At 56.4% G+C, this 22,906-nt stretch overlaps 2 protein-coding genes across 14 annotated transcripts; one reads left to right on the top strand and one right to left on the bottom strand.

Moving 5' to 3' along the window:
* Positions 1 to 1,282: 1,282 nt before the first annotated feature.
* On the top strand, positions 1,283 to 19,480 carry AKAP8 (A-kinase anchoring protein 8). 13 transcript variants are annotated; one of them, XR_013944282.1, is made up of 17 exons: positions 1,284 to 1,403; positions 4,209 to 4,247; positions 4,727 to 4,759; positions 5,626 to 5,721; positions 6,320 to 6,611; positions 7,854 to 8,460; positions 8,835 to 8,976; positions 9,378 to 9,427; positions 10,067 to 10,100; positions 11,159 to 11,255; positions 11,947 to 12,088; positions 12,699 to 12,792; positions 13,875 to 14,005; positions 15,137 to 15,232; positions 16,730 to 16,924; positions 17,612 to 17,854; positions 18,532 to 19,480. XR_013944282.1 is itself a non-coding variant. In XM_080608943.1 (16 exons), exons 5-16 carry the CDS (start codon positions 5,628 to 5,630, stop codon positions 19,123 to 19,125), a joined length of 2,373 nt encoding a protein of 790 aa, XP_080465069.1. In that variant the 5' UTR covers positions 1,387 to 1,403; positions 3,265 to 3,653; positions 4,209 to 4,247; positions 4,727 to 4,759; positions 5,626 to 5,627; the 3' UTR covers positions 19,126 to 19,480. The 13 variants fall into 13 exon arrangements, 9 of the variants coding, with proteins under 9 accessions (XP_080465065.1, XP_080465066.1, XP_080465063.1 ...); XR_013944284.1 differs by having other exon boundaries at positions 16,730 to 16,878; positions 18,532 to 18,670; XR_013944285.1 differs by lacking the exon at positions 17,612 to 17,854 and having other exon boundaries at positions 18,532 to 18,668.
* Positions 19,308 to 22,743, bottom strand: LOC308186769 (olfactory receptor 10K1-like). Its single transcript, XM_080608949.1, has one exon. The coding sequence runs from the start codon at positions 21,844 to 21,846 to the stop codon at positions 20,881 to 20,883; it is 966 nt and encodes a 321-aa protein (XP_080465075.1). The 5' UTR covers positions 21,847 to 22,743; the 3' UTR covers positions 19,308 to 20,880.
* Positions 22,744 to 22,906: the final 163 nt, after the last annotated feature.

Genomic DNA, 22,906 nt, shown 5'->3' with positions numbered 1-22,906 from the left:
GCTGCTGCAGTGCCCAGAGAGTCCCTCCCCGTCCTGGACTGGGTCCCCAGGGGCCCCGTGCCACCCCGTGCCCATGCAGGTGGGCCTGGGGGGGCGCCTTGCTCAGTCCCACCCTCTTGGGCACCCATCTTCCGCGGGGCCAGCCCTGCTGAGGGTGTGAGGGGTGCATCCAGGCTGGCTGGGCTGGGGCCTGGGCTGCTGCGGTGGTTTTACCGTGCTAGGCAGCTGAACTCCAGCACAACTCAGAAGAGGAGGGGAAGAAGTAAAGGAAAGCCCTGCTGAGAGAGGGAGTTAGGAGACTCTTATCAGGCAGAGATAGAGCGCTGACGGCATTAAACTAGGATGCTACTTAGTGTCTTTGCTAACTATGGTGCATTGTGCCAATTAATTAAAGCAAGAGGCCTTGGGCCCCTTACCAAGGTCAGTCTCCTAACAAGAGAGTGAGCCTGTCTTGAGAAACTGGGAGAAACTGGTCCTGCGGATGGACAAGAGCCAAGGAGCGCCTGAGTCTGTGCAAAGACAAGAGGTCAGCTAGCGGTGACGAGGAAGAGCCATCCATCTTCATCCCCACGACCCCCGACGACCACCACCAGGAGGCACTGGGCAAGTGCAGATGGGAGGAGTTTACGGAAATGACTCCTTGGAACTAACTTTAATAGGAAGCGGGGACGGGTTATGACTATGTATAGGCACTCTGTGAAACTCCACGCACATGTAACTCTTTGCTGCACATAACCACGGCAAGTTGCCGCGTCAGGCGCGCACGGCTCTGGCGGGACTACCCCTGTGGAGTCCCTTTTCTGCAAGCCAAAGGGTCATGGGCAGGGTCAGTGGTCAGGGCTGGGGTCAAAGGTCATAGCTGAGGTCACGGCAAGGACCCAGAGGCACGTGTGGGGACACCTTGGGGGGGGGGGGAGGGTCACATTTGGGGCCGGGGTCACGGGCAAAGGCCAAGAAGAGGTCAGCGGGCCGGGGGGTCAGGCCCGCAGAGCGGGACCAGGCCCCGTCTCCATGGCGACCGCTCTCCTCCCGCCCCCACAATGCGCCCCGCGCCGCCGCCCAATCAAGAGCGGTTCCGGCCGTGATTGACAGCGGAGAGGCGTGACCACCGAAGGGTCCAGGGGGCGGGACCGCAGGAGGCTCCTCCACGAATCGGATCGCGGAGGCCGGGCGGGGGGCGGGCCGCGCGGCCCAATGGGAGCGGCGGGCGGGCCGCGCCTCGGGGCGAGCTCAGCCAATAGCGGTCGAGCCGAAGGGCGGCCAATAGCAGCGCTTCGTGGGCGGGCCGAAGGGGCCGGCGGGGCCCAATGGGCGGCGGGAGCTGCGCGGCTGCGCACTGAGCGCTCGGGCGGCGGAGCGGCGCCGCGGGCCGGGGGCGGTCGCCATGGAGCAGGGCTACGGCGGTAGGTGCGGGCCGGCCCCGGGCCCGGGGCGCCTCCCCGGCCCTCCCGCCGCCTCCCCGGCGGGGCTCGGGCGTTTGGCGGCGGCGGCAGCGGCCGCTTCGGGGCAAGGAGGCGTTGGGCCCGCCTCCCGTGAGGGGGCGCCGCAGCCTATTGGCCGAGCGGCGCGTCGCTCAGCGGAGGGAGCCCGCTGATTGGCGGGCGGGGCTGTGAGGCGCCGGGAGGTGTTGGGGGGGGGGGAGGGGGCGGCCTGAGGGGGGGGTAGGGACATGGCGGCGGGGGGGGGGGGGGGGGGTCCGGTACTGCCCCCCCTCACCTTTCACGGTTCCCCCCCCCCGCCCCTTTCTGGTCGGCGGAAATGGAGCCGGGCCATTTCTGAAGACGCCACAAAATGGCGGCCGCACGGCCCCGCCCCCTGCCCCGTGCGCCCGGTGTCCGTCCCCCCCCCCCCCCCCCCCCCAATTTAAACCAGCTCCCTTTTGCCCCCCTCCCTCAGCCCTCCCCTTCTTGCTCCCTCCCTCACCCCCCCCTTTTACACCTTCCTTTTACCCCCACCCCCACCCCACCAGGGGCATCCAGCCAGCCCCGTTTTTTTGGGGGGCCTCTCGGTGCGGCCGTGCTCGGTGCCCCCCCAGTCACCGACCTGGCTGGGGGGACACGCGCCCGAACAACCTCCGCTGCTGGTGTGGGGGTGTTGCGCCCTGGTATTTGGGGTGGCGTCGGGCTGGGGCACGCCACGGCGCTTTGCACCCCACAGCAGCCCGTGTGGAACGGGGGGGGAGGCAGTGGGCGAGCCCTGAAGCGTGGAGGTTGGTGAGACCCAAAGCGTGGGGCAGAAGGTGGCAGGTGACATGGAGATCCTCAGAAAGCAGCAGGTGAGCCCCGAAACGCGGAGATCAGCGGCCTGAAGTGGGGTGCAAGGGGGCCCCGAAACGTGGAGATGGTCAGGAGGCAGCAGGTGAGCCCCGAAACACCAAGGGTGCCGGCAGGACGCTGCCACTTCGAGGAGTTTTCAGTCGCTGCCTGAAGCCCTGCTTGTGAAAAGAAGCCTCCTTCCTTCGCGTGCCTAGCGGCGGCGTGCTGGGTGCCGTTTCCCTGCCTCCACCAGTTTTTGGTGTCTCTTCAAGCTTCAAAACGACGCCGACAGAGATGGGAAGAGAAAGGAAGTTGTGCCAGTGGAAGTTTAGCGCCTGATTGCTTCCTCGGTTGTTCCGGGTCCCGTTTAAGGTCGTGCAGACCCCGTGTACGGTCGATTTTTGCAGTTCTGGGACCCGTGTAGCCCCGTATCCTGGTCCTCTTCTGGCAAATTCACGCTCTGCTTACTCTGCTCACCTTCAAAAACATGCAAGTCCCCCGGGAGCGATTTTTGACGGGTCCACAGCGGCGTTTTAGAAAGAACTCAGCAGTGGTGCCCGTTCTGCATGTGTTTTTACTCACCACCCTTCAGCAAACCACGCTTTCAGGATGCAGTCCGTCTCTTTTTTAAGGGAGGTGCTGTGAACGGGGCAGCTGGATCGTCCTCCACAAGTGTTGCTTTCTCTCCTTCGACAACTTGATCTGAATAAACAGCTCCAAAGTTACTGCGGAGAAGGAATCTTGCTTTTTTTTTTTTTTTTTGGTTTCTTGAAACTAGTGAGCTGTCTAGGAGCTGGAATCTTCCCTCAAACAGGAATACGTATGTGCGGCAGGGGAGGGATGCAGATGCTGGTATCGAGTCGCTGATACCCAAACATTTTACGTAGGGCTCTTTCTTTGAGAAACATTGGTTTTGGAATTAGATGGCGACCGCTTAATTACCGTGTTCTTAATTGCTGTCAAAGTGTTGAGGTCTCTGCTTAACCCAGATTTCTTTATTCCTTGAAAGAGCACCGCCCCCGTGGCGATACCTGTGTGAACAGCCGCCAAAGGACACAGATGTCACCCAAAACTGAGCGGCTTTTTTCTTTATAACCCAGAGGCGCAGCCCACGAGGAGCCCGCGCTTCAGCAGAGAAAGAAGTGAAACTGTTTTTGGTGCGTGTCAGGCCGAGCAGCCTCTGTTTCCTTTGCGCCGCAGGCACGGCAGAGCCGAGGCTTCACCGAAGACCTTGCAGCCTCCCCGGACTGGCTTTGTTTCTCCTGCTTTTGTCTGCGTGTGCTCGGCGGGCCGTTCATGTAGGAGGATGGGGGAAAAAATCGTGACCTGGCTGCCCCGAAGTTGAACAGGGCACAGCTCGGCCTCCAAAAGCACAGAAGGAAACCCGTCAGCGCCAAGGTTCCCCTTAGAAAACGTGGTCGTTCGCCTCTGCTCCCTGTTTGCTCACCACCTGGTGATTTCCGTGGTGGTTTAAACATTTCTGCCACGATTGCTGTGCTTTACGCTCCCCTTCTCCCGAGCTTTGAGGAATTCACTGCTCCAACAGCCCAAAAAAGCCTTTAAAAGGGGGCACGCGTTCTGTAGGCCCGTGGTGAGCAGGGTCGGGTCTTGGGCAGGTTTGTCTCGTGAAGCTCTCACGTAGCCTCACGCCGTGGCTGCACCAAGCGCCTTTCAGAGCTGCTTTCTCTTTCAAAACTCCACCTGTTTGTGATTTGGTTTGTTTTTTATCATTTTCCTTAATTCTCAGTGTGTCATCGACCCGAGGGTCAACGAGATGTTTTCAGAGTTAATTGCAAATAAAGTATCAGTCAGGCTTTGGGCACGTTTCCCCCAGTGCAGGTGTAATTAAAAACATCCTTGATTTTGGGGCAATTAAGGGAAGAAAGTGGAACTGTGGCTGGAGGAAGCACCTGAACCTTCTGATAGCTCTGTTATTTTATTTTTTTTTTGCAGGTTATGGCACCTGGAGTACGGGGGCCAGCAACACCCAAGGTAAACTTCTGGTGTGTTCTGCTGAGCGTGTGTCGAAACCGAAACTCCCGAGGCCAAATCGCGGCCGGGTTTCAGAGCGGTGACGGCTTGGGGTGAGAGGAGTGGGGGGCAGCCCCGCCGCCGCTGTTCCCCCGGGCTTGGAGCTCGGGGAGAAAAAGGAATTGCAGGCGATCACGTGCCCCAAACAGTGCCTCGGCACCAAAATGCTGCCGTGCGAACTCTGCGCAGGCACCTCAGGTGTTTTACTTGAGTTTTGGCTTGGTTTTTTGGGTCATTTGAGTGTTTTCAAGTACAAATATTTAAGAAAAGATGTCCGTTTCCCATTTCATTCTCATAAGTAGCTGCTGGAAGTCCCAGCTTCTTCCTCGCCCATTCTGAAAAGTAATTTTTACCAGCGTTGCGTTTGCTGCATCCCTCCCCTTCTAGCTGCTGCAGGGCGTTGCTTCCGGAGCTGACCCCGTCTCTTTTCTCTCGCTCAGGTACATACGCGACGAACGCCACAAGCTGGCAAGGTACGTGCTCAGCGCCTTGGTGCCCTGCTCGGTCTCGGGTCGGCCACACCGCGCGGAGCTGCTTTCCCCGCTCCGGAAGAGCGCAGGAGTTTTCCTCTGGTGCAGGAAAAACGGGCTCGGGGCCATTTGGTGTCCGTGAGGAGCCCTCGTTGATTTCTTCGCCGCGATCGCATGCGGCTTTTTCTTTTGCGGGGCAGAATCTCCGTCCTGATGACGGAGAGCCGTCTCTTTCTTAAAGCAGGCAAATCGCCTCGTGGACAAGAAGTTAATTTATTTCATGCCTCCGTTCTCTTTTGATCTCAAACAGCCAGATGTGTTACCTCTGATCTCAGTAACACCATTTTTTATTTTTTTCCCCCCCCTCAAAATCCGAGGCTTGCCCTTGAAGTTCTGGCATCTTGATGGTGTCTACACGCAGGCTAGCGCCTCCTGAATTAAACATGATTTGCATTTTGCTAGTAAGTGTTTCCTCTCGGAGCGGTGTTTAATTAATTGGCCCAGATTCGGATTGTCTGGCTGTTCTGAGCTGTTAATGCCTTCCCCAGGGAAAGCAAAAGCCCAAGGTGCTTTTATGAAATACCGTTTATTTGCTCCTCACGGGGTAAAATCGAATACTGCGCGGCAGGGCTGTCGACTCCAGCCTCCCAGCCCAAATCATTGCTGAAAAATTGAGTTTTTCTTCCTTTGTTTCTCTTTCTGGGAAGCCCGGGAGCCCCAGCCAAGGCCCGAGGGCGGTCCCTGCTCTGGTGGGCTCACGATCCCCCCACAACCAAAAGCCAGGCAGCTGGGGGGGTGGGGGGGGAATGCAAGGAAAGAGCCAGGCAGCAGCGCACCGTCGGCCTTAACCGTTGTCAATTTTATTGTAGGCATGGCGGCCAAGGAGAATTATGAGGGATCTTCCTGGCAGACTTGGCAGTCGCATTACGAGAGCCCTAGGACTGACATAGCCAAGGGCACGCCAGGTCAGAAGCGGCGACTGCAGGGCTGTTGGAGGAAGCTTTGCTCTTAGCTCAGGGCTCAGGAGGTGGCGAGCGGGGGGCAACCGGTGCCGTCGGGACCCCCCAACACGTCCCGTGGGGCGACCTCCGGCCTTAGGGCCTCGCTTTTTCCTGTGGTGGCTGGCTTTGTGCTCTTCGAGTGCTCCTCACTGCTTTGATTCCTTTCTTTTTTTTTTCCCTGCTGGATTTATTCTGTCCCTTTGGTTCTTTGTTTGCCGGGTGTGCGGTGCTCTGGTCGTCTTTGGGTTTTGGGACTGCGGCGTAGCTGCCTCAGGCTGACAAAGTCCCACAGTATCCACTGAGCTTGTTCCTAAATCACAAACGGAACCGGCAGTGCTCCGTTTCCGTGGTTAGAAGCGCCCAAAGGAGATCCGTAAGCTTTTAGCATTGGGAAACAAGAAACCTCTGACATTCTCGCTTTAAGAAGCCAGATTTCCTTTAACGGAGCAAAGCTCAGCCGCAGCCTTGCCCGGTAGGGTCCGTTAGCATCTCAGCTCTTCTCCCAGACTCCCTTGTCCCAATGACCCTGCATTAACGCTGATTTTTTTCCCCTTTCTGCCAGGCTACGAAGGCTATGACTACTACAACACCCAAACCACCGCCGCCAACACGGCGGCCACGTACAACTACGCCGCGGCCGCTGCCGCCACCTCCAGCACCTGGGAAACTCCCAAAACCTCGGAGATGAGCATGAACGCCGACGTCGGCTCCGCCATGCCCGTCGCCTCGTACGGCAGCGAGACCGTGGCGAACGAGAACTCGGATTCCATCATAGCCAAAATAAACCAGCGCTTGGATATGCTGTCGAAGGAGGGCAGCGGCGGCACGGGGGAAGGAATGGAAGACCAGGAGAGGTGACTGCCCAGCTTCTTCCCTTTTTTTTTTTTTTTTAACGGTAAAAAAGGGTGGCCTCGAATCACTGCGACGTCAGATTAAGCTGTTCTGGTTGCACAGCATGATCCGCTGTCCGTTCCAGGGTGAACGAACGAGATTAATCGCTTATTTTTTAACCTGTCCTGATACGTGTGTGCACGTGCACACCCCTTTATATACAAAAACATTTTTAATACATGAAATATTAAGCATGTCAAACCTGATGTATATATCAGGCACTAAAAGCGACCTCTGTGGTGGATTAGGTTAACAGATTTTGTAGAAAGCTTTTTCATTTCAAGAAGCTTCAAAGCTAGAAACACCTTTTCACCTACATCCGTCTTCCCTCCCGGCTGCCCAGCGTGCTTTTCTTTCCCCTGGGCTAAACCGTGCCAGCCTGGAGAGTCGTTTCATTTTGGTGCTCGTGTTGCCGCTCGAATGATAACGCAGAGCCTGGCAAGAGTTGCTGCATCGGTGAAGCTTCGCCTCTTTTTTTGCCGTTTGATGTTACTTTGGACGGCTGAGGGGCTTACCTGAATTAATTCCACACGTGGAGGAACAGCTCTGAGTTTTGCCTTAAGGGGCTGCTTGCTTTCCTTTTGGGTTCTCCATGGTATTAAAAGTACACCTGCGTGTTGGACAAAACCCTGCAGTTTGCCTCTTTTTTTTTTTTTTTTTAGCAAAGTTAGGTTTTTGTTACTTTTTCCCTTTCAAGCCAGTGTCTGTGCTTTCGTCCCTGCCGGTGGTGGCTGATTGTTTTGATGTTCCCCTTTTCCTCCAGCTGAGATCCTTTAGCAGGCAGGATGTTCTCTTCTGGGTCCGAATCGCTGACCCTGCCGATGGGAAGCAGCCTTTCTTGCTTTTGCCTCGTGTAGGCTGCAGCAGGGAAGCTTTTGGGATCTGCTTTTCAGCTGGCAAAGCAAAGCTCGGGGTGATTTGGTGTTCTGCTATAAAGCTGGTGAGGTTGTAACCCCTCCAAAGGGTTTCTGTTCAGATCGTAGAATCATAGATCGAAGTTTCTGTTCGCATACTTGTGCCAAAAACGCAGCGTTTTGATACTGATTTTCCTGAGGCTAAAGAAAAGGTGGTGGGTACAGAAAGGGATCAGAATTTAAAAAGGGTTTTTTAGTCGAGAACATTTGGGTTTTGATACGAATAGATGCAAACTCTGTGCGATACACGGCTTTACTCCTGCTGCTGACTGCTCTCTCCTCACCGTGCAGCTCCTTCAGGTTCGAGTCTTTTGAATCGTACGACTCGAGGTCCTCGATGAACGACCGCGACATGTACCGGTCCGGCTACGACTACGGCGAGGTCGGCGCCGATCGCGGCGATTCCTTCGGGAGCCAGTTCGACGGCCGCAGGGATCAGTCTCGCAACCGGGCCAACAACTACGGCCTCATCCGAGGACGGGGCCAGAACCGCGTGCAGAACCGGGGGCGCCTGAACACTTTCAACCGCTCCGACCACTTCATGCCCTCCTCGAGCTCGGAGCGCCTCTCCGCTCGCTGGAATGAGTTGAACTACATGGGTGGGCGTGGGATGGGGGGCGCCGGCCCCAACAGGCTCCCCTCTCTCTTCTCCCAAGCCCTGGTCCCTGACTACGGGGACTATGGGGACTATGGAGACTATGGAGATTACGGTGACTACGGGGATTATGGGGATTACGGTGACTACGGAGACTACGGGGACTATGGAGACTATGACTATGGCATGATGGGGATGTCGGGCATGGGAACGGGACGGTACGGTAACGTGCCGTACGGAATGGGGCGGCAGCGGAACAGAGACAGGATGGGCGCGGTGCCCTGGCACACGAACACGCTCACGGTAAGTTGTCGCCGTCGTGGGTTTTGCTGTGAGAGCCCGGGCAGCTCGCTCTCCTGCCCCGGGAGGGCGGCTTGGCCGTTGGTCGGTGGAGCTGAGCCTCCTGGAGGAGCTCAGGTCGCTTCCCCCGCTGAGTGATCTCAGGGGTCCCAAACAGGGCGGTGTCCCCGTCCTGAATCCCCTCAGGAGAGCGGTGGGACCCTTAATGGATTTGTTCAACCTGGCTTTAAGTCCACCGGCAAATCCTTTTGTAGCTGGATTAAAGTCTCGTGGGGTCATCTGGGCTTGGCTCTTGTAGGGCCTGCAGCAGACGGGTGGAATACTTGAACTTCTGGGGCGTGGGGCTGGCTGATCTGGTTGTTTCCTTCCACCTGTAGCCCAAGAGGAGAGGTTTCCGAAACCGTTCAGGAGGGCGGTCGGACAGCGAAGGAGGACGCAAGCGGAAGCAGTCCCAAAGTGGAGACGAGCCGGACAGCAAACAGGCAAAGACTGACAGCGAGGGCGACGACACCGAGAACGGTACGAGCCGAGCGCTGCTCGTTTTCCCCCCCGTGTTCTTAAGCGTTTTATCTTTTCAGCTGAAAGGTGAATTATCTTTTCAGCTGAACGATTATTTCAAAGCTGCCGTGTTCTTCAGTTGCTGGCATGGGCGTCGTCATAACGTGCTTGCAAATTGTACCTTGTGCGCAGGCTTCGTGGCCTAGGCCAAAATTTAATGCCCCAGGTGGGCTTTGGGGGTGTAAGGACAGCGTTTGCAGCACAGACTGGGAGGCAAGGAGAAACCAGTGAGCCGTTGGCTGTCCTTGCTGGGGTTTTGAGCCATTATTGCAGTACTTGGTGACTTCCGAAGTAGCCTCTTGGAGCGTGTAATGGGGGAGAAAACTTCCCGACACCGGCTAAATGATTTTTCTTGCATGCAGCAGATGAGGGCGAAGGAGAGGAAAAATCAGGAGATGAAGCTGACAAAGGTGTAAGTAACTTTTTATTATTTTTTCCTTTAGTCTTTGTGGCAGCCATGGGAACATTTACCCACTCCAGCCGTTTGCCTTTTTGACTGTGCTGAAGGCAGAGTTGTTAAAATCACCTAGAAGCAGCGTTCTGAGCCCGTACGTTCCAAAAGTACTCGTTCCTCCTCGTTTCCCGTGCCCTTCAGCAAGGATTACTGGCAGATTGATCTGTGTTGAGGTGCCTGTGCCAAGGTGCTGAGAGCCCTGGAGCGGGACAGGATCCCGCGCCTGTCCTAATGCTTCTGGCTCTACCTGTGAGGCTCGTTAGGCAGAAGTCCCAATTAGTGGTGGTTTCCTTTACTCCTTTGCCAGGTTTTTGGGGGGAGGGGGGGGTCCCTGCAAGGCGCTCCTCAGACAATGACTCAGGCGTGGAATATTTAAACGTTGATGGCCAGGAGTGATAGTCCGCAGTGACGTGCAACCACCTGTGCCAACTGACGGCCTTGCGGTGGTGGTAGTGAACGTAGACGCTCCGTCCCTGCGTCAGCAGGGGGGTGAAATCGCCTCGTCCTTCCCCAGCGCTGCCGGTGGCTGGGTGGACAACGACACCTCCAGATGGCAGCACGTGACAGCGGCGTCCTTTTCTGTTTCTGTTTTTCCAGGAGAACGGGAGCTGTGGTGACTTTGCAGAGGAAGGTAGGGTGGCTCCCCCAGCGTGCGAGCCGGACACGCTCCACCTTGCTGCCTGCCTCGCCTTCAGGCACTGCCCAGAGTTTGATTTTTTTATTTTTTTTTCTTCCATCAAAAGCTGATGCAGCTCCCGCCAGGATATACAGGGATATATGGCGGGATATCAGGGTGGTAATTTTAAAACCCACGTGCTCTAAAGGAGCTGAAACAGCTTCTGCTGGCGTTGGATTCACCTTTTTGGTGAAGACACGTCAGCCCCAAACGTGCTGTGCTTTCTGCGTTATGGTGACTTGCAGAAGCCTCGTTAATGAGTGATGTCGGCGCTTCTGGGTTATGCTTGGGATTGAAACAAGCGCGGCTGGGTGTTAAAGTTCTTGTTCAAGCCTCCCACTGCTGACTGGGTCTTGACTGGGACTGGTCTCTGTGCTCCTTTCACCTGAAGGCGTTGTCCCGTGGCGCTGATAGACCTCTGACCCACTATTTGTAGCTTTCTCCCCTAAAATATTGCCAAGATTAGGTCAGCTGAATCTCTGGGTCTCAGCTGTTTTCCTGACAAGTCTCGAGATTACTGGGAAGGCGACGTAATAAGTCTGTTTGAAACCGTTCTAAGGAAGCAGAGCTGCGATGTTAGCACTACTAACGTCCGTGCTTCTGCTGCTTAACCTGTTTAAGTAGCTTTTCAGCCTTGTGAAAAATAGGTGGTTGGGGGGAAAAAATGAGAATACAGGAAGAAAAAATCATTCTCCCCCAAAAAGTGAGACGGGGGGTGTCTTGGCAGCATGCCTCTGCGGCACTGTGGAAGTAAATGACTTTGTGACTGCCCTTTCCAGTGAGGGCATGTCCTGTCGCTGCCTCCCAAGACTTGAGTTGCTCTGGGAATTTGAGGGAGCTGGAGGAGGGGAGGGTTTGGGTTTTATGGCAGCTGCTGGAGGCCAGAAGTTCCTTCTGAAGCTGAGAGTAAAGAGGAAGCGAAGGAACTTGGTCCCAAAATACCTCATCCAGTGAACCGTGAGCTCGCACACAGCAACTCTGAGATTTTTGTTCTTATTTTTCCTTCCCCTTAGCATCTGGAGACGGCTGCGAAGATGATGACGAAGAGGTGAAAAAGAAGAGGGAGAAGCAGCGGCGAAGAGATAGGATGCGCGACCGTGCCATGGACAGGTAGGAAGAGGGATAGCCTGGTCTGTTCCCAGCATTTCTGTGAACGATTGCATGTTGTAATATTTACCTGGGACCTTCTCTGCAAGAAGCCTGTCTGGGGAATCACGTTTTGGGGCTCTGCGTTCTGATTCCAGCAGTTTTGGGTTTTTTTCTTCCCCCTTTCTGTCCCTTAGGACTGCTCTAAGATGGGAATACTGTGCTGTTTAATACATAGCTCAGTGTAGAGTTACAAATTCAGTGTAGAGTTACAAATTCAGAAGGGAATATTAAGTGGCTATATAAGCAGCCTTGCTATGACAGTAACACCATAAATCACCGAAAGACAGCTTAAGGTGGCACCTGTGGTTCTGTATCTCAGGGCTGTCCCAAACCAGGGAGAGTATTTTTATATCTGTTCAGTCTCCTGCGGTTTGAGTTTGTCCACCTGCTTTTAAACTTGTGTGGGGTTTTGCATCCTCTCCTGTGGTGTAATGACCTGTTTCGGGGAGAAGTGGATGCTGTGCATTCAGTGGGGGTTACACAGCGATCACAAAGAACTGCCACAGCGTAAAACTGTGGCGTGGCGTTCTGAGGAGAACGTGGCATTCTGAGAAAAAAAGAGAGAAAAGTACAGTTGGGGCACTAGCAGCTGTGATTTTCTTGATGTTCTCACTAAAAATTCAGCTCACTTGGGTGCAATCGCTCTGTTCAGGATCCAGTTTGCCTGTTCCGTGTGCAAGTTCCGCAGTTTTGAGGAAGAGGAGATCCAAAAACACCTACAGAGCAAGTTCCACAAAGAGACCTTGCGGTACATCGGCACCAAACTCCCAGACAAAACAGTCGAGTTCCTGCAGGTACATGCACAGCCCCGTGCTGGCGCGTCTCTTCTGTGTCTTCTCTGCATCACTGCTGGGTTATTTGGGATTTCCAGGCTTGTCTGGGAGTGGAAGGGGTTATGAAATCGTGAACAGTCAGCCCTCTGCCCGGCTGGCTCGCATCACCACTCGTTAACGCATCACTGGATGACTTCATTTAGTGTGATGCGATTTCTCCTGGGTTGGCGTGCTGGGAAGGGAGGTTGGCTCTGCGAATTTAAACAGAAAGGCCAGAAATAAATGCTCCAGACATTCTTTGCCCCCTGCACAGCTAGAGCTGAGGAAGGAATGGGGTGTTTCATTGTCTGGTTTTTTTTTTTTGCTTCTTGGGGTCTGTTGAGGGGCGTTGCCGTCTGCCCTGGGGGACTGTAAGGTCGGAACCTGATGGGGGGGCACCGAGCTGGGCTCTGGGGTGGATCTTTCATTGCTGGAAGGGACGGGGAGGGGAAAACGCCTGCCTCGTCCTCTTAATTCACCAGCTATGACAAGGCCAGGAGGAAGACCACAGGGACCTCGTTTCCCTTTTGAGGGCCTTGGTGTCTCGGTGCGTTGTGGAGGACAGCGAGCTCCTTCCCCTTCCTCTCTCTAGGAATACATCGTCAATAGGAATAAGAAAATTGAGAAGCGTCGCCAGGAGCTGACTGAGAAAGAGGGCACAAAGCAGAAGCCGGATCCTTTTAAGGGTAAGAGTCTGTCCCGTGGGGGGGAAGAGGGGGGGAATCCCAAAAACACGGGGCTCTCTGGTAGCACGCAGTGGTGTGGCCGCAGCTGGTGGCCGAGCGGTGGCTGCCAAGAGGTGAAACCACCACCGAACCTCCCGTTCACCCCAGCCTACCAAACTAATCAGAACCTTGTGGGCTCCCTGCTGACTTTGAGGACTGCTGCGGCTTAACAGGGTTTCAGTCTGATGAATGTTGCTTCCGGAGAGGCTCTGTCCTTTGTGCTGCCGTGGGTCGGGGTCTGGATGCCTCGGTGCCCGCTTTGTGGGATGTCACTTTGGTGGGGATCTGTCCTGCAGTTTCACAGGCGACAGATTCACGAAGCTTGTGTACCGGTAGATCCTAAAAGTAGATAAGTGGGGGAAAAACTCCAAAGGTTTGCTACCTTTGTGGCTGCTAATTGCCTGTTCACACAGGCTGGGGCCTGTGTTTGCCTCTCACATTAAGAGGAAGCAGTGAAGTTGATCCGTTGTGGGCTTTGGCAAAAAGCGTGATGAGAGAAAATCCACGTAGCCTGACCAGCACGGCCGTCCTCGGCGCACAGAGCTGGTATTTGTGCTGAGCCCAGGAGTGGGGAATGCGGCTTATATAAGCCACGGGTAGGCTACAAAATGGGAGTTCAGGCAGAAAACCTGGGCAGAGGTAGAGAGGAGTGAAGCCAACGCTGGGGGAGGCTCGAGCTGGCCGTTCTGCCGTTAAATGGGCCTGGAGAGGCCGGCTGGCTTCCCGCAGGACTGGAGAAACCGGGGTTTGGTGCCCAGCGTTGCTCAGGTAAGTGAACTGCTTCGTACCTTGGGCTGTTAGCACAATCTCTCCTCCTCCACGTGGGTACTGCATCGGTACCGTCCGTTTTAGAGCAGAATAACCCCTGTCCTTGCCTCGTGGATGTGATTTTTGTCCCCAAAGGGAAGGCAGAAATGGGAAGGCGTACAGGTGCTGAATTAGCACGTCGGCCCTGGCGTGGGGAGAGCAGGTGGAAAGGTTCTGGTGTTCCCAGAACGTCTCGTTCCTTACGCATCGGGGCTGACGTCTCCTCGTGGCTGCAGGTATCGGCCAGGAACACTTCTTCAAGAAGATCGAGGCGGCTCACTGCATGGCCTGTGACATGTTAATTCCTGCGCAGAACCACCTCCTCCAGAGGCACCTGCGATCCGCAGATCACAACCGAAACCGCAGGGTAAGCAACCAGACCTGGCTTCTGGTCGCGGTCGGTCTCTGCAGGTTTTTGTGCAGCCCTGCCTTTATTTCTGAGAGCTGGCCTCTCCTCGTGCGCGGGGGGGTTATCGGAGCACGTCAGTGACTTTGTGCAGCCAGCGGGAAGCGAGGCTGCCGTGGGAGAACGTGTTCTGAGCCAAAACTGGCGCCTGGCGTTCAGACAATCCAGACAGGCCCCGAACCGCAGCTTTGTGGAGACAGCCGGTAGCCTTTTCTTTTTGCCTCCTTGGTGTTGGACTAATTGAAGTCCGGGCATGCTGTATAAATGCTCAGGCTAAATGTTCCTTCTCTCTAATTTTGCTAAAATTCTGGCTTAAAGTCCCCTTTGGGGGCACGTGAGGAATTTGGGTAGGAGACAATCGGTGTCTGAACTGGCCCAGGCTGCGGAGGGGATTTAGAAATGGGGTGAGTTGGGCTGAAGAGAGGCAGTGGAAGTGCAGTGCTTGTGAAAAGCAGGAAGCAGCTTTTATTTTTCACTACGTGGGATAAGTACAGATCCTGCCTGTCCCACGTGTAGCTGCGTCATGTCTTGGGAGAAGGTGTTAGAAGCTTAGCAAAACAAACCGCCCTCTCTGGAAGATGTTCTGGGGCTCGTGGCCTGCCAGGGCATGGGAACGCTGTGCTGAACAGCAGCTCCCAGGAGGTTTGGCGCAGGAATTCCTCTCTACGGGGAGGTTGTGGAGCTGCCTTCGCTGCTGGAAACCCCTGGGGGTGGCTGCTGTCTCTCGATGCGAGTGCAGATGCAGACAGCGAGCTTCGGTCGGACCCACACGTCCCTCAGGGTAGTCTTTGTCTCCTCGGCGTTAAACATTTGACGTGTGCGTGGACTCGTCGCGCTTGGGATGAGTGATATTTGGGGCGATGTTCCAGCTGGCGCGCGTTCCTCTCCAGGGCTCGTGGCAGCAGAAGAGGTGCAGGTACTCGCCTCTACCTGCTCCTTGTGGCGCTCTCTGAGAAGCTGGATTTTGAGGTCAGGCTTTGCAAGCCCTGCCGAGGAGGAAAGAATTCAGTATCTCGAGCCAAAATCCTCTTTTGAACTCTTCCTTCCCGCTTAGGACTGGCCCAGTGACACTAACGTTGGGTTCCTTTTCAGATGGCTGCGGAACAGTTCAAGAAGACCAGCTTGCACGTCGCCAAGAGCGTCCTGAATAACAAACACATCGTCAAGATGCTGGAGAAGTACCTCAAGGTGAGTGGGCGAGAGAGTCACCAGCCCGTGCGGAGGTCCCGGAGCAGTGGGGGACAGGTGCCGCGGTGGTCCCGAGCGTTGGAGCGGCGCGGAGCCGCGCATCGCTGTGTGTGCTGCATGTTGGTCACAGGACACCCTGCTGCACGCGATGGGGAGAAGCGTAGATCCCACTCCGCTGCCTTTTTGCCTCTAGTCTAAACCTTGGGTCTGGTTTCTTTTTTCTCGGTAGGCGGTTTACAACCTCTCATGTTTTTTTTAACTTGCAGACTGTACCTACTGTAATTCCCAGGCGCTTGTAGAGCAGTTATGAAACCGTCCAAACAGAAACATAAGGAGACAAAAATAGGGAAGAAAAAAAAAAAGAGAAAAAGGAACTCCGGTGTGCTAAAGCCACCCCTCGAGCAGTGGCCTGGGGACCAAGCTCCCCCTGGTGCAGCGTGCTTGAGCTGGGCAGCACCGCTTGGGTCCAGGCCGGGCTGGAGTTGGAGGCGGTCGGCTCCTGTGCCACCCGCCGCCCCCACGCTGCACTGGGGCGAATTTTGCCCTGTGTAAAGAGCTGGGCTCTGCAGCGCTCCCGGCAGCTCAACCGAGTGACGGAGCCGAGTTCCCGTGAGCCGGAACAGCCTGGCTGTAGCCCCCCCGCCCCCCCTTCCCTTGAGGTGCAAGCTGGGAAGTGGCAGAGCGTTCCCCGGCCCTTCTTCAGAGCCGAGCTGGAGTGCGAGGAGAGGGCAGGGCTGGCGCCAGGTAGGGCTTGCTAGGTCCAGAGCAGCACTCGGAATTGCAGAAAGAAGCCGGAAGCCAGTGCAGCCTGCAGAGCAGAGCGCTGGGGGGAACGCGTCCCGTGCGGAAGGGTCCGCCGAGCGCACGGGCGGCCGCGGGCCGCCCCCAGAGCCCCCCAGCGCAGAGCGCGTTGGCAGCAACGCGGTCTGGAGGTGGCGGGGGTTACGGGCGAGGCCCGCATCCGAGAGGAAAGGTCGCAACCTCGTGGCCCCGCGAAGACGAAACGAAGCGCTTTCGCCTACTGCTGCTCCCTGGGAGCCCAGGAGCAGCCCAGGATCCGACAGCAGCCCTGTCCGCAAAGCTGGCCGACAGCGCGGGCGGCCTCCCCCCCCCCCCCCCACGCGGGGGAGCAGATGTTTCCCCTGTCCCACCGGCATCACTTTGGCCTTCCCCGGACCGAGCCTCTGCCAGCTAGCTCTCATCATGCCCAGTCTCTGCTAGACTCTAGCAAAACTGCGACTCCGCCCTCTGGGTCCAGTGAAAGAGACTTTGAGCTGAGAGTTGCCAGCGTGTGATGGCGCTGCAGCCAAGTGATGAGGCCGCCTCCCCTAACGGCCTCTCATACACGTTGAACAGGAGGGTGACACAAAAAAACCCTGCGGTACCCCACCCGAGAGAGCCCTCGGGGCAGACGAGCGTTTGCCCGGTGCTACCCTCTGGGATCTCTCAGAGGAAAGAACGGAACCACTCAAGTGCAACTCCGTCTACCCCTGCCAGGGTCCGCAGGCACGTCAACAACTCCTCATGATCAACGGTATCAAAGGCTGCCGGCAGATCTAAATGAATCAGCACGGGCGCCTGACCTTTGTCCGTCGGCAGGAGGAGATCTTCGACCCATCCCAGCACGGTCTCCGTACCATTCCCAGGTGCAAAACCAGACTGAAAGGGGTGGAGGAAATCTGAGGATTCCAGGTAATGCCCGAGCTGCCTCGCCAAAACATTCTCGGCAACCTTCCCCGAGAAAGGAAGGCCGGAGACAGGACGATAATTGACAAGACTGTCAGCATCAAGAGCTGGTTTCTTGAACGCGGGCCTAACGATTCCTCCTCTGAGGGATGCTGGGCGCCTCGCCCTTCCAAAGGGAGGCCGTGACAGTCTCCACCACTAGTGGACTTCATATCCCCCCGTAGCTTTTACCGGCGATAACGGACACGGGTCCAGATCGCAAGGTATAGCCTGAAGTTTTCCCCCCACGTCCTCCAGAACCTCGGTGGGTGAGACCGGCTGGCTGAACCTCAGCCAGGGAAGATTTACCGTTGCGTTTGTCCTCCACCTGCATGGATCTGCTCGTGTGGAGGCAGCCAATCTGGTCTGAACCTCTGATCGATCCGGTCCGTGAGGCAGAGAACCCGAGAGGCGCTGGGGCTTAGCGAGCGGGGCCGGGCCTGGCTTTACCAGGCCGGCCTCTACTGGCGTGCCTCCGCTTTTCGGGACGTCGCAGACGCTGTGCTGGAGCCGGAGAGGTCGCTCTCCTGGCCTCCAGCACAGCCACGGCGGGGGGGGAGTTGAGAAAACTCTTCGTCCCGGTCGATCAGATTTCAGGCGAGGTTTCTGCCACTGGCATGCTGCCCACCTCCCTTCACATTTCGTCTGTTGCAGGCCAGCCCTCCGCATACCTTGGTGACCGGTGAGGAAGGGAGAGGGAGTTTAGAAGCACGGTTTGTCCCGGATGGTGGCACAGTGTGGCGCCTACTCTCCGGCAGGGCCAGCGCTAGGGCACAGCACCCACTGACCGTACAGTGCTCACCCACACCTAGCCCCGAAACACAAGCAGAGAGCCAAACAAAACGGTCCCTGCCCCGATGGGAGCAGTGCTAGGATCTGATGTCGGCCTGAATAAAGGTAACGAGGTCAAAAAAATAAAAAATAAACCCAACCCCGAGGCGCTCGGGCTCCTCGTAGTGGGGGAGAGAGCGAGAGCCGTGCTCGGGGGACTGCCAGGGCTGCGTGCACGTGAGGTTAACATTAGCGCCGTGGCTCCGGGCAGCTGGACTCCTTGATTTCCAGCGAAGGGCAAGAGGAAGGCCACCAGTTGCTGATCTTCCCACTCCTTTCCCACCGTGTGGGAGTCCCGTGCCATCCCACCCAGCCGGGACCAGACAGAGGTTGAGGAATCGCTTTTTTTTTTTTCTTTTTTTTTTTTTTAAATCGTCTCGTTGAGCCGAGTTCCTCCCAGCCGAGAGCGGAGCCAATGCCCTGGCTCGCTCTCCCGGGTGCTGCAGCACACACGGTTCTTAGCATAGGACCCAGCCCCAGCGCCCGCACGCTCAGCAGCGTGCCGTGCAGGAGGGAAGACTTGCGCGTTGCTCCCGCTCCTCCAAGATGCGGGATCCGAGCACCCTCCCGGGGCGCTTCTCTTGCTGAAAGTTTAGCGGCTTTGGGGCTTGACGCGATGGATTTCCACGATTGAGAAGCTGCCGTTTTCCGATCGGTTGCGAACCTCTGCGTTTCACGGCTGAGGTTGCCTCCGCCTCACTGCAGCCCGGTGACTATTCTCTCTTCCCCTCTCTCTTCCCCAGGGCGAAGATCCCTTCACAGACGAAATCGCCGACCAGGACGTGGATGAAGGAGAAGCCTTGGAAGGCGGAGATGGCGGTGGGGAAGGAGCAAACGAAAACACTGCTGCGGAGGCTGCCCGGGCCCAGGAGGGAGGAGCTGGGGACACGGGTGAAGCTACGGACGCGGCTCTGGCAGCGGAAGAGATGGAAGGGCCTTCCGAAGAGCTGTCAAAATCAGAGGAATTCCTGAAACACGCGGGGGAGCAGGATCAGCACCCCAAACAGCTGCTGATGCCCCCGTTTCTGCAAGACGACGACCAGCTCGAAGCGGAGGAAGCAGCGGAGGACACGAGTGAGGCTGCGGCGCCTTCGGACGCGGTGGCGCCTTCAGAAGCAGCGGCCGAGGCAGACTCGGAGGAGCCGCCTTCGGTTCCAGAAACTTCCCAGGAGCCAGCAGCAGAAAATAAAACTGAGGGCTGGGCGGCTAAAGAGGAGGAGAAGGGAGAGGAAAGCGTGAGTGAGGCGGCTCCGGCTGCATGCAGCGAGCAGGAGGAAGAGGAGGAAGGGGGGGAGGAAGAGGCTCCACCGGCGGCCACCGAGCCGGAGCAAGAGTAACTGTGAATGTTTGTGTGAAGGTGATTGTCCCACGCCCTTGTTATAACCCCTGGTTTTGGTTTTGTATTTTTTTTTCTTCCTCTTCCTGTCTTACTGTGCGCGGCTGGAGGCGGCGTTCCGCTCTCCTGCAAGGGGAGGGACCCAGCTGCTCTGCCCTGCGAGCAGGCGTGCGCTCCGCTGTCTTGGTCTGTAGATTTGCTTAGTTCTGCTCTCTCCCTGCTCTTCTTGGTTGAGGTCGAAGACTGCAGGAAGCTGTACATTCCCTGAGAGGCAGCACCACCTTTTTTTTTTTTTTTTTGGAATTTTAGAATTGAAAAAGCTGGGTTTGCAGAATAAAACTGTGATTAAATCCTGACAGCTCTCTTGTTTTTTTTTTTTTTAAGCACAGCAGTAAAGCTTGCTGAAGTCTGGTGTGAGGAAGACTCGGTCATTTAATGATCTCCCACGTCAGTAACATGTAAAATATCAGAGTGAGGGGCACAAGGAGTTCACAGAGGGGGGCTCCCCTGCCGCTGCAGCCTCTCACATCCCCGTGGGCTCCTTCCTCCCTGTTTGTTCCTTCTGTTTTGACCTCTTGGGGGCTCGCATCGCCACTCTTGGTCCCCGAGTTACCCAGTGCCCTTTCTAAAGGGCTGCAAAACGTCCCCGCGTGGTTTTGGGGGATTGCAGAGCCCTGGTCCCATTCTTTGTTGCATCCCCACCCCCTGCGTGGGCTCAGGGCAGCATTGCTCTGGATTCTAGACCCACGTACCCCACAATAAATAGCGCGTGCTTGAAATGAAAATACTCAGAAATAACCCGAGTTCTGCCACGTTAGAGCCCGACAGCTTGCAACGTGATGTGAAGGTTTGGAGAAAGCGTGGCTGTCTCGCTGCTGCTGTGACAAGCCCTAGAAATAAAAGTTTCAGGAGCCTTTTGGGTTTTCCTGGTCGTTGCCTTTGACTGTTTCGTTCTGTCCAGAAAGCAAAGGCTGCTTCCTGGGCCAGGGCAATCCCCCCTGCGGAGGGAGGCAACCCCGGGTCTGCGCATGACAAAAGCTGTGAAAGCAGCAGCATGGTTTTCAAAGGTTTTTAAAAACGACCATTTTCACAGAATGCTTCCACGGGGGCTTTTCCTCCTGGAATAGTTCCCCTTTCTTGTTTTGCCGATTTCCGCTCTCCCGTTGATTGAGAGAAGACGCCTTCGTTTTGGAGGAAAGAACAGGCTTTTGTCGTCAGCTTCACGCAGCCCAGGAGGTGAACACAGCGGCTGTGGGCTGGGTGCGTTAATTCAGCCCCCGGCAAAGGTGAGCCGATGAGATTCGAAGTAGCCAAGTCCTTGCAGGAGCTCGGTTCCTTGCAGGCTTTGATGGGCCCCGCAATATCACACAGCCAGAGCTTGATACGCACCATGAACGTGGTCCTGTGCTTGCGATCTCCTGAAAAAAAAATGGAGTTTCCCCTTGAAATTCTTTCGACGCCTATGATTCTTCTTCACTGAGTGTCTCAGGTTGTGCAGTTGGACGCTTTGCTGGCACTGAGGTAGAAATTTGGATTTCCTTCTTCAAAAAGAAATTGGGTTTCTATATTCAAAAAGAAATTGAAGTTGGTTTTCCCACTCTCACTGTGACCGGAATTTGTTCATCCTTCTTAGCAGCCGTGCTTCGCCGTCATGGCTTTGCTGAAGCTGCGCTGGGAGCCGAAGGGCTCGCGGAAAAGGAGCGATGCTTTTTGGAAGGGGAGGCTGCCGGCTGGAAATACCCGCTGGGGAAGCGGCTCACCTTGACCTCTTTCCTGGAAAACATTCTGGAGAAATTTGTGTTTTCCTGATCGCTTTCCGGAGAGCTGCTTGGACATCCTTGTTCCTCAGGGTGTAAATCATGGGATTGAGCAGGGGGGTGAGGATGGTGTAAGTGACCGAGATCAGCGCGTCCTGGCCCGACGAGGAGCTGGAGCCCGGCCTCAGGTAGATGAGGGAGGCGCAGGCGTAGTGCACGACCACCACGGCCAGGTGGGCGCTGCAGGTGGAGAAGGCTTTGTGCCTCCCCGTGGCCGAGGGGATGCGCAGGACGTCAGCGAGGATGAAGAGGTACGAAGCCAGGATCAGCATCAGCGGGACCATCAGCGCGAAGACGCCCAGCGCCACGATAACGGCCTCGCCGGCGTCGGTGTGCCTGAAGGCCACCTGGAGGACGGGGGAGATGTCGCAGAAGAAGTGGTCGAGCTGCCGGCTTGCCTGGAACGGCGAGCAGAACACCAGGGGGGTGACCAGCTGGGCCACCAGCAGCCCGCTGAGCGCCGACGCGGCCACCAGCTGCGCGCAGAGCCGCCGGGTCATGATGCTGCTGTAGGCCAGCGGGCGGCAGACGGCAACGCAGCGGTCGTAGCCCATGGCTGCCAGGAGGAAGGAGTGGGAGCAGCCCAGCAGAAGGAAGAAGTACATTTGGACGGCGCAGCCCAGGAAGGAGATGGCTTTTCTCTCCGCCACCAAGTCCACCAGCATCTTGGGGACGATCACGAGGGTGTAGCAGGTCTCGGAAAAGGACAGGACGCAGAGGAAGAAGTACATGGGTGTGTGAAGGCTCCGCTCCACCCTTATGACAGTCATTATAGCAGTGTTCATGCTCAGCGTGAGCAGGTAGAGAAGCAAAAACACCCCGAAGAGCAGCTTCTGCAGCTCCGCCAGGCTGGAGAACCCCAGGAAGATGAAGTCGGTGGCCATCGTTTGGTTTTCACTCCCCATGGAAGCTTTCCCTAAGCAGCAAGGCCAAACAGGGGCGCAGGAGCTTCGAGGGGCGGTGTCCACTGCCGTGCCAAGGAGAATTTGCCCCAGCGCCCCTCAGCAGACCCCTTCCTGGTGTCCGTGCCCCCACCACGGGCTCTGTTCCTGAAATCAGTAGGGCACACGCGTGGGCTAGGAGCTGGTGAGCGCTGCGGGCAGCCCCCAGCCTCACTGCAGCTCCCGGCACCCCCCAAGTGGCTCAAGGACCCCCTTGGGTCCTCGGACCCAAGGAGCTGGAGCTGCTGGGGAAGCAGGGCAGACAAAGCAGGGCTTTGAGCAGCGCAGCCACCTCCGGCTGCAGTCAGTCCCGGACCCAGAACGGGGATTATTTCGGCAAGGGGAGAGCGGGGAAGGGTCTTGGCTCCCCTGCGGGACTGAGGGACACGGTGGCCTGGTGTGGCATGGCTGGGATGTCCCCTTCCACCCCCGACGGGCGTCAAGCAGGGGGGTTGGGTGGAACAAGGCTCAGACGTCAGGGTCCTGCCACGGGACCTCTCCCTCCCCTCCTGTCCCCACAATGAGGGCGCAGAAAAGAAATCCGGGTGGGTTGGAGGGGAAAAAGAGCCCTGAAACCACACCTGTGCTGGCCCGAGGGATGCTCAGGAGCAGAGAGGGCTTGGGGAGCTTCGGCATGCTCATGGCTGGGGGCTTCTACGTGAGCCCCAGCCCTCCCGTCCCTATGGGCAGGGGGACTGCAGCAATTAGCTCCAGAGGCGCACATTAACCCACCCAAGGGCGGCGATGTCAGCACTCCGTGCTAGTTGGTTGCAGTGGGCATAATTAAGAGCCAACCTCCCTTAGGCAGACCCAAAATACCGTTGGCAGCTCTTGGTAATGGCCACGTGCTGAAGCCCAGGTTGGAGGATTTTTTTATTATTTTATTATTATTACTGCATTATTATTTTATTATTGCATTATTGTATTATTTTATCTTTTTAAAAGCAATACACACCCCCAATGAAAGGTGAAGAAAGGTCAGTATTGTCAGAGCCACTGCTGACCCTTGGGTGTACTTTTTGAG

Source organism: Anser brachyrhynchus, assembly GCF_964034855.1.
Source record: "Anser brachyrhynchus genome assembly, contig: SCAFFOLD_43, whole genome shotgun sequence".
Classification (NCBI taxonomy): domain Eukaryota; kingdom Metazoa; phylum Chordata; class Aves; order Anseriformes; family Anatidae; genus Anser; species Anser brachyrhynchus.
This window is presented reverse-complemented; position numbering and strand designations above follow the sequence as displayed.